At 41.8% G+C, this 14,439-nt stretch overlaps 1 protein-coding gene across 1 annotated transcript in view; it reads left to right on the plus strand.

Annotated features, from left to right (window-relative positions):
* Nucleotides 1-14,439, plus strand: part of SPPL3 (signal peptide peptidase like 3) — a 56,168-nt gene that overhangs the window by 33,894 nt on the left and 7,835 nt on the right. Inside the window, exons 3-6 of the mRNA XM_021549915.3 lie at nucleotides 5,062-5,150; nucleotides 7,900-8,019; nucleotides 11,051-11,129; nucleotides 11,844-11,956. Coding sequence (XP_021405590.1) covers nucleotides 5,062-5,150; nucleotides 7,900-8,019; nucleotides 11,051-11,129; nucleotides 11,844-11,956 — 401 coding nt within the window. The remainder of the gene's footprint in view (nucleotides 1-5,061; nucleotides 5,151-7,899; nucleotides 8,020-11,050; nucleotides 11,130-11,843; nucleotides 11,957-14,439) is intronic.

Below are 14,439 nucleotides of genomic sequence, written 5' to 3' on the forward strand. Positions count from 1 at the left end.
AGAACTGCTGCAGGATGAGTTTGAGTCTTCAAAAATCAAATTTGCCTCATTTTAGGAGACTTGAGTATAGTTTAGAGAAAACATAATTATCCTTTTAGACTTGCATGCTGTATTATACAGTTTGTTTTACTGTAGTGGCACCTAAGGAATGAGGCTTGCACTGACACATTAAAACAACAGAATGCCAATATGTAAGTGGTTTCTTTTAAAACTTACATACAACATGGTTTTCTTTCTGCTTCTTGAAGAACATTGCTTCATTTCACTGTGACAAAAGGCCTTATGCTCACTACAGAGTCTCTGAACTGCTCTGAGTATTCCTGAAATAGATGATAGCTGTGCTCATCCATATGATGTAAGCTGCAGCTGTTTTAGGATAAGAGGTTTTATATCACTACTGTAAGTTAATAAAGTCATATAATGAAAGAGACAATTTTTTTGCAAGAGCTGTCTGTTGTTGTTAGCAAGTGTTAGGTAACAGCACTGCTGGTAAAATTAAAACAGAAGGCTTTAGGAAAACAAAATTTAGAGATTATCAGAATAAAAAATTAATCAAAGGTTGGATTTGTTTAGTTTTTTCTTCATGTTTGGAGCCAGATTAGCATATAGTTGAGGGACTAATTAAATTGTTAACTATTTGAATTTATGCTATTGCGTAAAAAGGAGCTATGCATCTGGCTGCAAGAAGCAATAGCATTTATTAAAATTCAATTATGAAAACATAGTGCAATATAAAACAGCAGGAGTGTGAACTTCAATTCCTTGTCTTTCTTGGAGCTCCTTGCCCTTCAAAATTTTCCCCTGCTGTTTGACATCCTCTTCCTATTGGTAACTACACATGCTCTTAGCATTTTGTCCTATGCTTCACATTTAAAACTCCTCACCTAGCAAAGACTCACCTAGCAGTCTAACTCACTGGATGGAGTAGTGGGATGGTGATGGATACAAACCCATTGAGGAAATGTCCTGTTCTAGTCTTTTGCCTTTGCGTGCATCCTGAGGACCCCACAATGTAAGTTACAGACCAAAGTAGGGCCCCAGAGTTTTAAAATTACTTTCCTAGTTAATTTGCTATATGTGGTTTCTCTAGCAGGTGTTTGAGCTGAAACACACAGTTATGTTGGGGACTTGGACAAACTGATGGCCTTTGATCAGTGAGTGAGGTCAAAAGCAGTTTTTTTCAGAAAATTGTGCAGTAGTGCTAACAAACAGGTCTGAAACATAATTAAGTTATTTAAGAAATTGAAGTGTGGTAGTAGGTTACAAAATTATATTAATCTGGAAATTCTTAAAGTAGTAAAATGAAAACTTTTGGCAAAGCAGATGAATTTTCTTAGAAAACTGATGTGCTGGAAAGATAAAAGTTACAGCTTAGGGTGCTCATTCTCATCTGTCAGCAGTGGTGTGTTCATCTGGATTTGAGTGCTTGTCTCCTGCAGAGCTGTTGGAAGCCAAAAAGAAAATAGCACTCCTCAGTTAACCTTTGTGTTGCAGAAGGTGGGTTTGCTTTCTGATTTTCAACTCAAAAGAAGCAGGTAGAGTTGTTGTGGCTGAAACAGAAGTGCAGTAATAGGATCAGAAAGAATTGGGTGTGTGAGTCATCAGGATAAAATCCACGTGTGTGGTGGATCTAATCTAAGGCAGGCAATGTCAGGGGAACAAAGGAAAACCTTGGTCCACTGTCCTTATTAATAGAAATAGCATTTGTCCAAAACAAATGAAAACATCCCAAACCCCCAGTATACTCAGAAGAATGTGTAATAAATTGTGGGTAAAGCCCAGAACCAGAACAAAGTGCAGCAGCAGAGTTGAGTTCCCCTTCTCTGACTGTGCATGAGCGAGCTTTTCCTGCCTACGTTTGTGCCGGGTCAGGAGTTTCAGCTTCCAGCCCTCCTGAAGGTCTCTCTCATTACAGTCTGACTGCTCTCAGTCCTTGAACCTGATGTACTTTTATTACTGCCTGCCAAAGGGGCAAGTCTAATCCTTTAAACCATTACGAGCTGTAAACTGGAGCGTGCAAGTAGATGTGTTAGTTGTGGATCTTTAAAGAGGTGAGCTCAGCTTGAGGCAGGTTGTCTCTGAGGGCAAGACAGCCACCTTTTTGTCCAAATGCTTCTCTGTGACTTTAATGTTGGGGTTACTTTGCAGGTATTGGCTAAATCTTTTTCTATCCCATCACATCCCCAGACATGGGCTCTCAGCTTATGTAAAGCCAGATTTAACCCAGTATCTACCTGTTCAAATACCTGCTTTTGAGCTGAACCAAGAACTGCGGGATGACCCTGGGGCCTTCTCTCTCTGGGCTTTGAGTATCCAAAGTGTGGGTGTGAATAGAAAGTAGCTCACACGGTGAACCCAGTGTCCTGTGAGCATGGTGTGCTGAGGGCTGTGGCATTCCCCTGCTCCCAGAGCTCTCAGGTGGGTGCCTGTCCTCACTGGCAGAGCAAGGAGGAACATCTCAATAAATTGTATCTGCAGGTGCCTCTATAGATAGATCCTTGTGTTCCTATTTTCTCCATTGCTTGATAAGAAATCTCCTGCAGGGTTTCCCTGAGGCATTTCTGCGGTGGAGTGACCCATAGTTGAATCTGAACTTTGCAGGCAGTGCTGTGCCAGCAGCTTACTCATTCCTTTGGCCTCAGCGTAACCCTCCCCAGGGGCTCCCTGTGAGAGGGTGACTCGCTTTGCTTTGAAACCCTGCACTGGAAATGCAACCAGCTGGAGCTCTGAGGACCCACAGCAGAAACAATGGAGCAGCTCAGTGCCCCAGGGGAGATGCTGACTCAACACTCCCTTTGGGACCCAGGAGAAACTTGAACAAAACAGCAAATGTTTCCCAGCTTGCCATTTCTCTACAGCCCAGTAGTTTTATCTTGTTTTACAGTATGATTTTTAACTTTCTTGGAAGGTGTTTTAGTGATAGCTTCTCAGGCTTTTTTATTATGTTAGAGATAATCTGTAGCAGAGGAAGAGCCAAATCTTAAAACGCTTGGAAGTTATTCAGAGGTTGGCTTGGAAGAGCAGCTGTGTTGTTAAGTGAAAGTAATTTCCTAATTTATGCATATTTTGGAGGCAGGGATATTTATAGGTAATAATAATTGCTGACACTGTGGCAGTGAAAAGAAAGGGGCTGAGGTTGTTTATGAGCAGTAGATCTGATAGGTTTTATTTCCAATTTTCTCTGCTGATAGAAATCCCTTAAATTACAAGTTGCTGGATGCCACTGGGAGAATGATGGTGTGAGGGTCTTGCTAAACTGTGCTAATTCAGAGGGGAAGAAAACACTGCACTCAGAAAAGAATTATCTTGTTTGTCTGAATCTTGGACCAAGTCCTGGAGGGCTGTCAGCCTCCTCCCAGATTTTTATAGCTTGAGAGGAAAACTGTAAAGCTACAATGCATAATGGGGAAAAAGGGAGTGAGAATGAATGGTGGAGGCACTCCAAACAAAGGGCAGAGCAAAGAGATCTTTAGAAGAACAAGCTAAGAACAACAGATTAATTTGTTAGAATTTTAGTGTTCTCTATTGCCTCTTTGTATTTTCCATAACTCTTTAGCTGATGATCTATGATCTGTGTAGAAGCACTATGGGTCTGAGGTGGAAGCTTCCTCATGTTTTGCCTGAGACCAAAAGCTGCTTTAATCTCATAACACTGTTGGGGGGCATTTGCTTAATAGAAGCAAAGGAAACAAACCAGTTCTGTGCTGGAAGAGCCTTTTTCTTGGTTTTGTTTTATGGAGTAAAGCTGCTCAACCCCTCTGTCTTTAATACACCACATGTGTCTTGATCCTATAGACCTGATTGTACCTAATTCCAGATTCTGGGGCTGCAGCACAGACTTGCTCACCTGTGCATTGCAGTAGGTGATCAATGCACTGCAATAAAATATCTGTGACACTTCTAGAATAGCTTAGAAGACCATGGTGTATTTATTACTGGTCTGATAAATGAATAGAATTTGTTTAATTTGTGTAACTTAGTTAAGGTAAACTTGAAAAGAAGTTTAATGCCTGTTGACTGGAAGTTTTATTGAAATACTTGGATGCTGCTGTAAGCTTAAGACAGGAGCTGTACAGTGGGAGATGCACAGTGCTTCTGGTGGTTCTCTGTAGCTAGTTTGAATAAATCAATATGCAGCTAAATCAGGGATACCATACATGTATCAGTGAGAAACTGTCGTGGTAAACTTGGATCGCTGGTATTTTTTGTTAAAAAGCACACTGAATTTAACAATATAAATTATTGCTGGTCAAAAAAGACCTTAAGTGAAATTCCCCCTTTTCAGAAAGTTAAGCCAGATGTGTTAGAATATAATTTGGAAGTTGTATCAAAGTGAAGGACTGTGACAGAAGGAGTAGAATAGTGTCCTAAACTGGAACTTTAAAAAAGTGTTTATATCAACTTGAAAAGATAAATCAGTAACAGCTGAGCTGTCTACTCAGGGGAGTGTTGTCAGCTCCTATGGATTAATAAAAGTGTATTAAATTGTACTGTTTATTCAGAGCTTCCTCTAGTCATCTGTGTGCATGTGAAATATATATCTGGTTATTTTTGAGGCTTTGCTGAAATTTTTTCAGTGAAGTAAGACCTTACATTAAGCAGACACTTAAAAGCTATTTCGGGTCATTCATAAGAACATTTCAAGGAAAGAAATATTATTGTCTTAAAAATGAAACCTGATAGTCAAATTTGAAAGAAAAGGAAAAAAAAGAGAACTTGGAAAGAGTTCAGATTTTGAATTGAAATGTTTATTGTGCTTCCATCATGTTCTGCACTTCCCAGAAATCAGGTAACAACAAGCAGCAGCACAGATATTCAACAGTCCCCAGTGTAGACACTGTGGTGACTGATCTCACTGTCAGAATCTGGGATGTGGGGCCTCATTTGGAACCAAGCACTGCAGTTATTTTAATTTCCCACTGTGTCTGGTGTTGTTTCTAATAACCAGCATTGCAGGGCTTTTCCAGGGGGAGGGTGCTGTGGCAGTGGGAATGAGACTGCAGCTGATGAGCCTAAACAGGCGTTTGGAACTCATTGTCACATTTGCCTTGTTCCCTGCAGGTCTCTGAACATGGACTTTGAGAATCAAGACAAAGAGAAAGACAACAGCAGCGCCACTGGGTCTTTTAATGGCAACAGCACCAATAACAGTAAGGATCAGCTTTACTCCTTACCCTTCCTGCTTCACCTCAGTGCTGCACCTCCTGCTTCACCTGTGTGTGTGTCTGAGCTGCTGCATTGCAGATTCACCTGATCCCACCTCGCTGTGCTCCGACACTGCTGTCCACGGCTGGGTCACGCCCGTGGAAGCTGAATTTAAAACATCAACATAACATTTCCATAATGCATAAAAATTGCATGTGGCACAATTTGTCAGGTTTGACTGGAAATGGAAACAGCTTTACTTTGAAAAAAGCCATCCCACAGTTAGGAGAAGGGAGTATAATTCCTTTTTGGCTGGAGCTCATTGCTGTGGCGTGTTGGCCAGTCTGTAAGCAGGGAGTGATTGCAGGGTGCACTGACAAATCCCTAAGGGGGATTCACCTCATCAGTAGAGACACTGAAGTAGAGTTCACATGGCTCTGGACAACTCATTTATAATGGACAACAAAGTATGTGTCTGCACACTGTCTATTCAGAGTGGGATTAACATGTCAGCTCCTGCGTGGTGACTGTCCCTTCTGTGGTCGATAAATAGATTGCAGGCAGCTTGGCCATCTGACATGCACAGTTTTACAGGTAAAAATATGGAGCCAATCAGTTGAGTGGAACACAGCGTGCACAGTGTGTTGTAAATTCATGCTTGAGTTTAACTGAAGGCAATTTATATTGCCATATTTTGAGAAAAGGTTCTAGAGTGAAATAGTTCCCAGCGTATAGAAGGCAGGAGTAAGAAGCCCTGTGCATGAAACCCTGAATGCTAAGCTTGTTTTGTTTAAAGCAAGAAGTGTAGCTTTAAAATGATGAATGAAATAACATATTTGTATGTGTCTCTTGCTGGTTTTGTCTTTCTAATGTAGATTCTTGGAATTTAAATAGTTGTCACAGCACTGCTTCTGTTGGCAGCACAAAGCAAAGAGGTTGCTGTGCTTGGTGATACAGCAATGAGCATTTGAGGCTTTTGGCATCTGGGAAGGAAGAGAAGACAGTCTGGGGCTAGGGAATAAGCACATTAAGGAGATTAGCTGTCAAAATGATCAGAAATTAAATTAAGAACTCTGACATTTAATGTTGCAGGCACTAATTCCCAGATGCCAAGGTGGTGTGCAGTGTGTCATTTCTGGGTTTTTCTTTTGTTTGGTTTTTCCCTTGGGAAGTTGAAGGACATGTGAATAAATGTGCTTTCTCAGAGCAGGAGGAATCAGATCTAAGTCACAGATGAGAATTTTGGTGTCTTCACACTGTCATCACTGGACTATCTACATTGTACTTTACCTTAATGTACCAGACCTCAGCAATGTAGAAATCCCAAGTGACAGAGTTATTCTGCTTTTTATTTTTAAAATTTATTGTGCTACTTATGTTTAAGAGTAATAGATAATTATATGAACTAACAAATGACATGACCATGTGCAACTGTCATGACTTTCATGCTTTTTGTTCAGCTTTTCTTTTATGAAAATGGTTGAATATTTATAACAGATACTAAGTTGTAGTGAGTGTATTTCATGTGTGATTGAGGCTTTTCAGTGTAATTAGATACATTGGTAACTGAGTCATACAGGTAACCTGTTATTTGTATGACTTGCCACTCTTCACAGGAAACAATAAATAAGACACATTGTCAGACAGAAACACAGACACACAATCTGTGTGTATATTTACTTGACTGCATATGTCTCACAACCCTAAAGGCCTTCAAATCCTAGGATTGCTAAAACCCCCTTCATACAGCAGTGTTTAATTACTTTAGGATACCACAGTTGATGTCAAGCTGGTTTTTTTTTTCTATTGGTCACTTACCAAGTGACTACTTCAGATGTTCCCTATTTTCACTTTACTGCTCTGCAAGTAGAAGTGTGTCTTCTATTTCTAATTGGGTTGCTGCTTATGGCTTCTTCCACCTGCCCCAGGGAATCAAATGTATATATAGCTACAGAGACTGGTTAAGTCTTGGAATTTGTGGGGTTAGGTGGACTTCTCAATTTTGCTGGTCATTCTGAAAACTCAGAAATACAGTAAAAGTTGTCCTCTCCCATGATTAACATCCCTGGTAGTCACTAGTCACACTGCATGAGTGAGTTGAGGGAAATACTAAGAATAAAATAATTCAGTATTTCTGCCCTGCTGAAAATTACTGCCAGTTATGAAATGCAAGCCTGAATTTGTTGTTTTTTTGCAAAAGGCAATTACAGTGCACTTCACTGTCCTGGTGGTTTCATAAACAGGTAAATGACTTGGGTATTTTTTTGAAAACTGCCCCTTATTGTTAGGCTTGATATTATCTCATGACTGCAGCCTGTAATGAAATTTAAGAGCATAGTGGCCTTCGCCCAAGTGGAATTTGAAGCTGTGGCACCCTTTGCATGAGCTGGGTCAGCCTAACACTGGTCAGGCTTTTCACCTTGTGTTCAGAGATTAAGTAAACCTTACATATGCTCTGTTCAACACATTTATGTGTCTCAGTGTAAAGTGATTCTAATCCCTAAATAATGTTAATTTTCACAGCTTGTCTTTCACTCTGTCTGTGGCAGGAGATCAGAGTGAACTTTCAGTTCTGCAGAGCGGGGCCGTTGCAGTGCTCGCTCAGCTGGAGCAGCTGTGCTGGGCGTGGAGAGCACCGAGTCAGAGCCTGGTGCAGCAGCACTGAGAGGAGCGTGCTGTCCGAGCCCTGCCCTGTGCTGGCCTGTGTCCCTGTGTGCCACCAAACACGAGCTCAGTGTCCCCTCTCTCCTGCAGGTATTCAAACCATCGATTCCACCCAGGCGTTGTTCCTGCCCATCGGAGCGTCCGTGTCTCTCCTAGTTATGTTCTTCTTCTTCGACTCAGTTCAAGTTGTCTTTACAATATGCACAGCAGGTGACTAAGTTTTGTTGTCTTTATAAGATTTGGAATAGAACAGAAAGTATTGGTATAATTAAATTTTGTTGGTAAGAATTATAATACATATCACAGTACATTAAAAAGAAGAATTGTCAGGTTTCACAGTTGTATTTTCATGTCTGTGTAGCTATAAATAAACAAGTATTATTTGAGAAGTATTTTCCACTGAGAGATGTGCTGAACCTACTGAACTATAAATTGTCAGAGGTCTAAACGTGCCCAGATGTGTTGTTTTGCATGAAGTTCACTTTTTTAAATCGATGCTCAGAACTGTACATGAAGCACTTCATGGGAAATAACTTTGAGGATCCTGTCCAGAGACTTTTTTCCTACTTTAATTTCGGTTTTGCTTTAATACAGTTTCTCTGTTTCTGGTCTCACTAACATTTGAATATTAGTCTCGTGCACTGCTTGAATTTAGAACAAAATTGAAATTTACCTGCAAATAAGTTGCAGATCCTCTAGTCCTGTTTAAAATTCACATTTTGTCTTTTAAATAAATGCCAGGGCATCGCTTTTTGGAAAATTTTGGCCTATTATATTTTTACAATTCTTAAGAGACCAGCTGCTGTTGAGAGTAGCAAGATTCTTCCTACTGCTGCAGATACACAGCAGCTTCTAAAAATTGTACTCACTCCACATACTGAGTCTGTGAAGATTTTTAAACTCCTGAATACCCCTCATCCTCTCCTACTTCACTGCAGGCTTTGCCCTTATGGTTTAACTCCTGAGCTGTGCCAGCCTCTTAAACAGGGCTGATATTGATGGTGAAATTTAAATCTGTAGTCTTGAGATGCCTGTCTAATTCTACCTCCTGTAGAGACCTGTTGAATTCTGCTTTTATAACTTATGACATGTATGTTCTTTCCTATTAAAAAAATACTTCAGATAGATTCTACTGTATGCTAGATATGAGAGAAATATATACAAACAAATATTTAAGATGTTCCGAGGAAAGATTTATGACAAACGAGGAATTTTAACTTGTTGGGGTTATTGGTATATTTATTTTTAAAATGACCTTGGATTTTGTAATTTTATTTTAACACTTCTGTGTGTAACGAGAGGATCCTGTGTCCCTTGGGGTTTGTTGTAGGTCTCAGGGGACTGGGGGTCAGTGCTCTTGGGTATCTTTATTCTTGAACCTGGTTTTATGGTAGGTTCATGCTCTTCCTTGGGCTTGCATCAGGGGAGGGACCCTGCTGGAGTTGCAAACCTGGGGCTGTGGAACTTGGTCCCACCAAGCTCAAGTCATGCTATTTTACATCCTCTGTAGCTAGGAGGGGCTGATGTGGGGGACTTCTAAATTACAGCTGATGTCTGGTTTCTTAAAGCCCTCTCAAATCTTCCTCTCACAGAGATTTGCCTTTCAGGGAAGAGTCAGGAGCAGTGTAGGTGCAGCAAGCAGCCAAGGCCAGGACCCAGTTCTTGGCGGAGGGCAGAGCCCCAGAGCTGGCATTGCCTGCAGACAGGAGTTAAGCCAAGGGACTCCCAGCTGGATCATGAGGCTGGAGGGGACGGGAGCCTTGGGGCTGGAAGCCTGAACAGTCAGGAGCCACGCTGGGAGCAGCTCCTTGGTGCAGTTGAACTCCCACCCTGAACGAGCCCAGCTTGGGGACACTGGGGCAGGAGGTGCAGGGCTCCCTGCTGGGCAGAGCTGGAGGGGAGGAGAGGAGAGGAGAGAGTCCAAGGGCAAAGAAGGTTGAGCCTGTCCTGGGGGGCCAGGGTAGGGAGCAGGGAGGGTGGGCAGCACTCAGGGCAGCAGGGGCACAGGGTTCCTGGGCAGTGTTCTTTGCCAGGCACCTCCAAAGAGGTTCTTAGTGCAGTTTGTGCAGAGGTGCCACAATGTTCGTTCTTTCCCTACCGCTGTGGTTTTCTTCCCCCCTCTGAAATCTTGCTAGAACTGTTGGGTTTTCATAGTGCTGTTTGTATGCAGACACTTTTGAAATTCTCTTTTTAGAGTAAGTTCTCCTTTTTTTGTTTTGTTTCAAATCTTCCTCCCACCAGAAAGGAAAGATGTGGTTTGACCAAAAGAATTTTTCTCTGGTTGGCTTAAACTGTGTAGAGAACAGCTTGAACTGTAAGACCATGTTTGATTCTGTCCCATCGTCTTCATTTGAGAAGAAAAATCCCTTTTAAAAACCAGCAACAAAAATTTTTAAAGGAAGAAGTAGAAGACAGCACAAAGATCTGAATTGCAGCATGCAGAAAGTTCCAAAACTTCTATTTTCATGGCAGTCTGTTCTTGCTGCAGTTTTGGATGTGTGCTGCTGACATGTCTGTGTCTCCACGCCCTGGTGCTCCATCCTTTTAAATAGTCCTTTAAAAAAACTGGAAGGAAAAATGATTATGAATACCAGCAGTTACAAAATGTTTTTAAAAATGTGTGGGTGGGATAAGTATGCTGCTTGAAAAAGAAAATGTTTATGGAAATAGTCTGTTTGGATATTTATGTATTTTTATCATTCTGTTTTCAAAAACCTAAAGCACTTTATATTTTAAAAAACTGAGGTTGTCAGCTACTGACTATAAGTTATCTGAAGTTGTACTGTGTTTTAGTAATGAATAAAGAGTTTTGAGTGAGATGGGAGAAGAAATTACTATCCAAGTTAAAAAGTGGAAAAAACCCCTCTATTATGCAGTGTCTGTGTCATATGTTGAAAATTTGTAAGAAAATCTCAGAACTAATTTGTAGTATTTTTTTTTTTCTCAGAATGTGAAAATTGGGGTTTTTTTGCTGACATGATCATGAATAAATTTAAGACTTTTTTTTTTAGGGTTTGGGGATGGGGCATTGCATTCCTTTGAGAGCTTTTGTTTTATTTCAGTCTGAAGGCTCACTGTTGTGCAGAAAACCTCAGAGCTTTGAGCTGCTCATGCTGGAATAATACTGAGCATATGATAATAGGACATTGTTGCAAGAGCTTTTTCAAATTGGAGAAGCATGTTTGTGTACTGTAGAAATTAGGTCTGAATGTCCTAATATTACCTTTTCTTCTTTTCATAGTCCTTGCAACAATAGCTTTTGCTTTCCTTCTGCTCCCGATGTGCCAGTACTTAACACGGCCTTGTTCACCTCAAAACAAGTAAGGACTTGAGCAATCCTTTGCTCCTCTTCTTGTGTGTTATATTTCTTTCTTTTAATGAGAATTCTTTAATAAGCATTAACCTCAGGACTGATGTTTGTGCAGTTTTTTTTGTGCCAACATTATGCTTCCACTGTGAAAGTAGGAAGCACAATTTCTGTACATCGCTTGCCAGCCTGGGAAATGTAATACCATTACATGGGTCTAGATTTTCCAACAGTGATTTTTAATAAGTTTGGCTTCTTTTGGCTGAGACTTTAGAGTTTGGGCTTGGCATTGGATTTTAATGTTTGTTAACATTGGACTCTGGATTTTAATGGCGGCTTCTTTGAAGACTGTAGTTAATGCAGTGGAAATTACAGTTGTTAGTGTCTTGTTTTGAAACTAATTTTATTTTTTAACCTTGTGATTTGAGTTCATATTGCTAAAAGCACTATCTTAGGTGGTGCTAGGAATGTTGGCAATTTCAAGAGAGGTGCCAAGATTTACAGGATTTTTTCCATATCTGCAGTTCATGCTTCACACACAGTATTTGAATGTGAGGAAGGCTTTTATTTTGTTGCTGTTTTGGTACCTATTTGTGGCAAAGGAACTTCCCTTCAGTTGTTCTTGGCATCTTTCATCAGCACTTGAGCCATGTTCCAACAGTGTCCATTTTCTGTTCTTTAAATGGAAACATAAAGTCTTCCAGCTGATGTTTGTGTGTTGTTCTAGGATTTCCTTTGGCTGCTGTGGGCGTTTCACTGCTGCTGAGTTGCTCTCGTTTTCTCTGTCTGTGATGCTTGTCCTTATCTGGGTGCTAACTGGCCACTGGCTCCTAATGGATGGTGAGTATGTGAATTAAGGGGTTTTACTGCTGGTTTGTGCCTCTTCTGACACATGTGCCTGGTGATGATGGGTGAAATTTGCTATTATTAATGGCTTGGCTGCTGAGCTGTGTGGCAGACTCCCTGAAGAGCCACTGCCAGGAACATGGCAGGGGAGTGCTTGGAACACCTGTTTTTCTGGTTTGTAAAAGCTTCCAGGGAAGTGCCAGAACACTCCTGCAAGATATTCTGCACCTGTGTGGTGTAGGGTGAATGGCCAGATTGAGTTAAAGATGTGTGGAGACAGTGGTTGTTTATGATTCATAGCTTGATTCTAAAAATTGGATTAATTTTTGGTGTGCATCTTGTTGTTTATTGGTTCTGATGCTCAAATGATTTGTTGTGAAGCAGCTCACAGTAGTTGGTTGGCTTTGATCTCTGCGATGCTGGCCTTGTGTGATGAGATGGGCGAAACTGGCAGTCAGCCAGCTGGCTTGAGGGTGTGATTGATTGTGGTTTTTTTCATGGTGGTTGACCTGAATTCACAGCTTACTATTCCAAAAAGGAGCCTTCCTCCTTCCCTCCTGCCTTCCAGATCTCTTGTGCTAGCTCTGGCACTTAGTTAATCACATGGTAAACTGATCCAGCTCACTAGAATGGCAGCATACTTGGGTTTTGCCAGCCTGTTTTTCTGCAGCTGCAGTGAGATGAATTGGATTATTTTGTAGTCAGGTGTGTGCTAAATTTGGCAGAAGGTAAGTGGCAGATGATGGAATCTGAGGGGATGGAGTGGGTATAATAGCAAAGGCATGAAGGAGTAGCCAGGAGCAAGACCTCTGCTTCTCAGCAGTGTCAGGCAGCTCAATTGGCTTAGGACATGGTGTAATGGCAGGCTGAGGTCGTGCTTGCTTGAGGAAAAATTGCTGCAACAACATTACCTGCCCTTGAAATTGTTTGTTACAATAGAAAACATTTATCCTATCAGCTTACAGCTCCTTGTAAATGAGGTAGCAGCAGCACATCCTTAGCACTGAAACCTCTCATGGCACCATCATTCTTTCTTTTGTATGTGGGCACTATGCTTCATTCATAGTTTGAACTGCTTTGGAAGTCCCACCTGTTGTATGAAAGGGAAATACCTTTTAAAATAGCAGATGGTAAATGAAAAAATGCAGACAAAGTCTGTTTTGTGATAAGCAGAGTAGCCCACCATGAAATTGAGGGTGACCCTTGATCTGCAGTAGCTGCAATGCGAAAAGGAATGTCAAGTGTGGATTTTGGCAGAATCTGAAGAGATGTCTACACTGAGGTATCAGCAGAAGTATTTAGTTTAAAATAGTTATTTTTGTGAATGTTTCAGTCTGACATGTTGGACTTTGAAGTAATTCATCTACAGAGCTCTGAGCTGCTGGTGCAGAATGGTGTCTGGCTTCTACTTCTCTTGGAGGTTTTTTATGATTTACTGGATTGTGTCGCTGCTGTCTTGCTTTGAATTATTTTATGTAGTGTATTAAGGGAATTTGAACTATATAGGTGATCCTCCTGTCATTTGTTCAAATCTAATTCAGTCAGTGTTTGCCAGTGACACTAAACAGGGAGTAGCTTTTATTGGCCTTTGTCAGGAAGCAGACCGGAGCTTTAGTCCCCATCGTGTGCTGCCGTGTGAGGATCCCATGGTCTCTGCGTTCCGTGACCGAGTCCTGGGGAGGCCAGGGGCTCACCCGTGCTCCTGTCCTGAAGGCAGCCTGGCAGCTCTGGCTGTGCCCGGCCGCGGGGATCCTGTTTGGCCCATGTTGGGAACGTGCTGCCCATTGGCTCCTCCTGAGCAGCAGCACCTGGAGAGCCCTGGGCAGTTGAGTCTGTCAGGGAAAGAGCTTTGCAGCTCGACGGCTGAGGACAACATGGGAAATACTTCTTGGTAATTGCCAGGCCTTACGAAATCGAGGTGTGGCTGTTCCTGCTGGAACAGCCTTCAGTGCCCTAATCCTACCCTGCTGCTGCCTGCAGAGCCCTTGGCTGAAGTGGTTCTAAAGGCAGGGACGTCTTACAGGGCAGAGTGAGCCCGTCTTGGCTCCGGGGGGCTGTTCTGGCATGTGGTGATGCACCTTTATAGGTACTGAAATGCATATTTCTCACAGCAGATTGCTGGAAGACAGAATCACCAAGGATGGTCACTGTTCCCTGGTAAAGCCTGGCTAAAATGAAAGCTTTCCTAAATAGTGGACAGAGCTGGAGATGTACAACAGGAATGCTATAGTTGTATGGAATATCTGTAGCTACAGAGTGAATGGCATGGTCATGGATACTCCAGGAGCTGCTGCAGCAATCTGTTCTTACTCCCTTCTTTTAAAATACACTTTCATCAGATCAGAGCTTCACCTGGTGAAGTTAAAGCCTCCCCAGCTTACACAGTGCTTTGTAAACCAGACTCTGCAGCAGCATCTTGGAGCTTTCACCTGCTCTGGATGCAGGAGAGCTGGAAAGCTGCCAGTGTCTAACCACAT

The sequence above is a fragment of the Lonchura striata genome, chromosome 18 (assembly GCF_046129695.1).
Source record: "Lonchura striata isolate bLonStr1 chromosome 18, bLonStr1.mat, whole genome shotgun sequence".
In the NCBI taxonomy this organism is placed as follows: domain Eukaryota; kingdom Metazoa; phylum Chordata; class Aves; order Passeriformes; family Estrildidae; genus Lonchura; species Lonchura striata.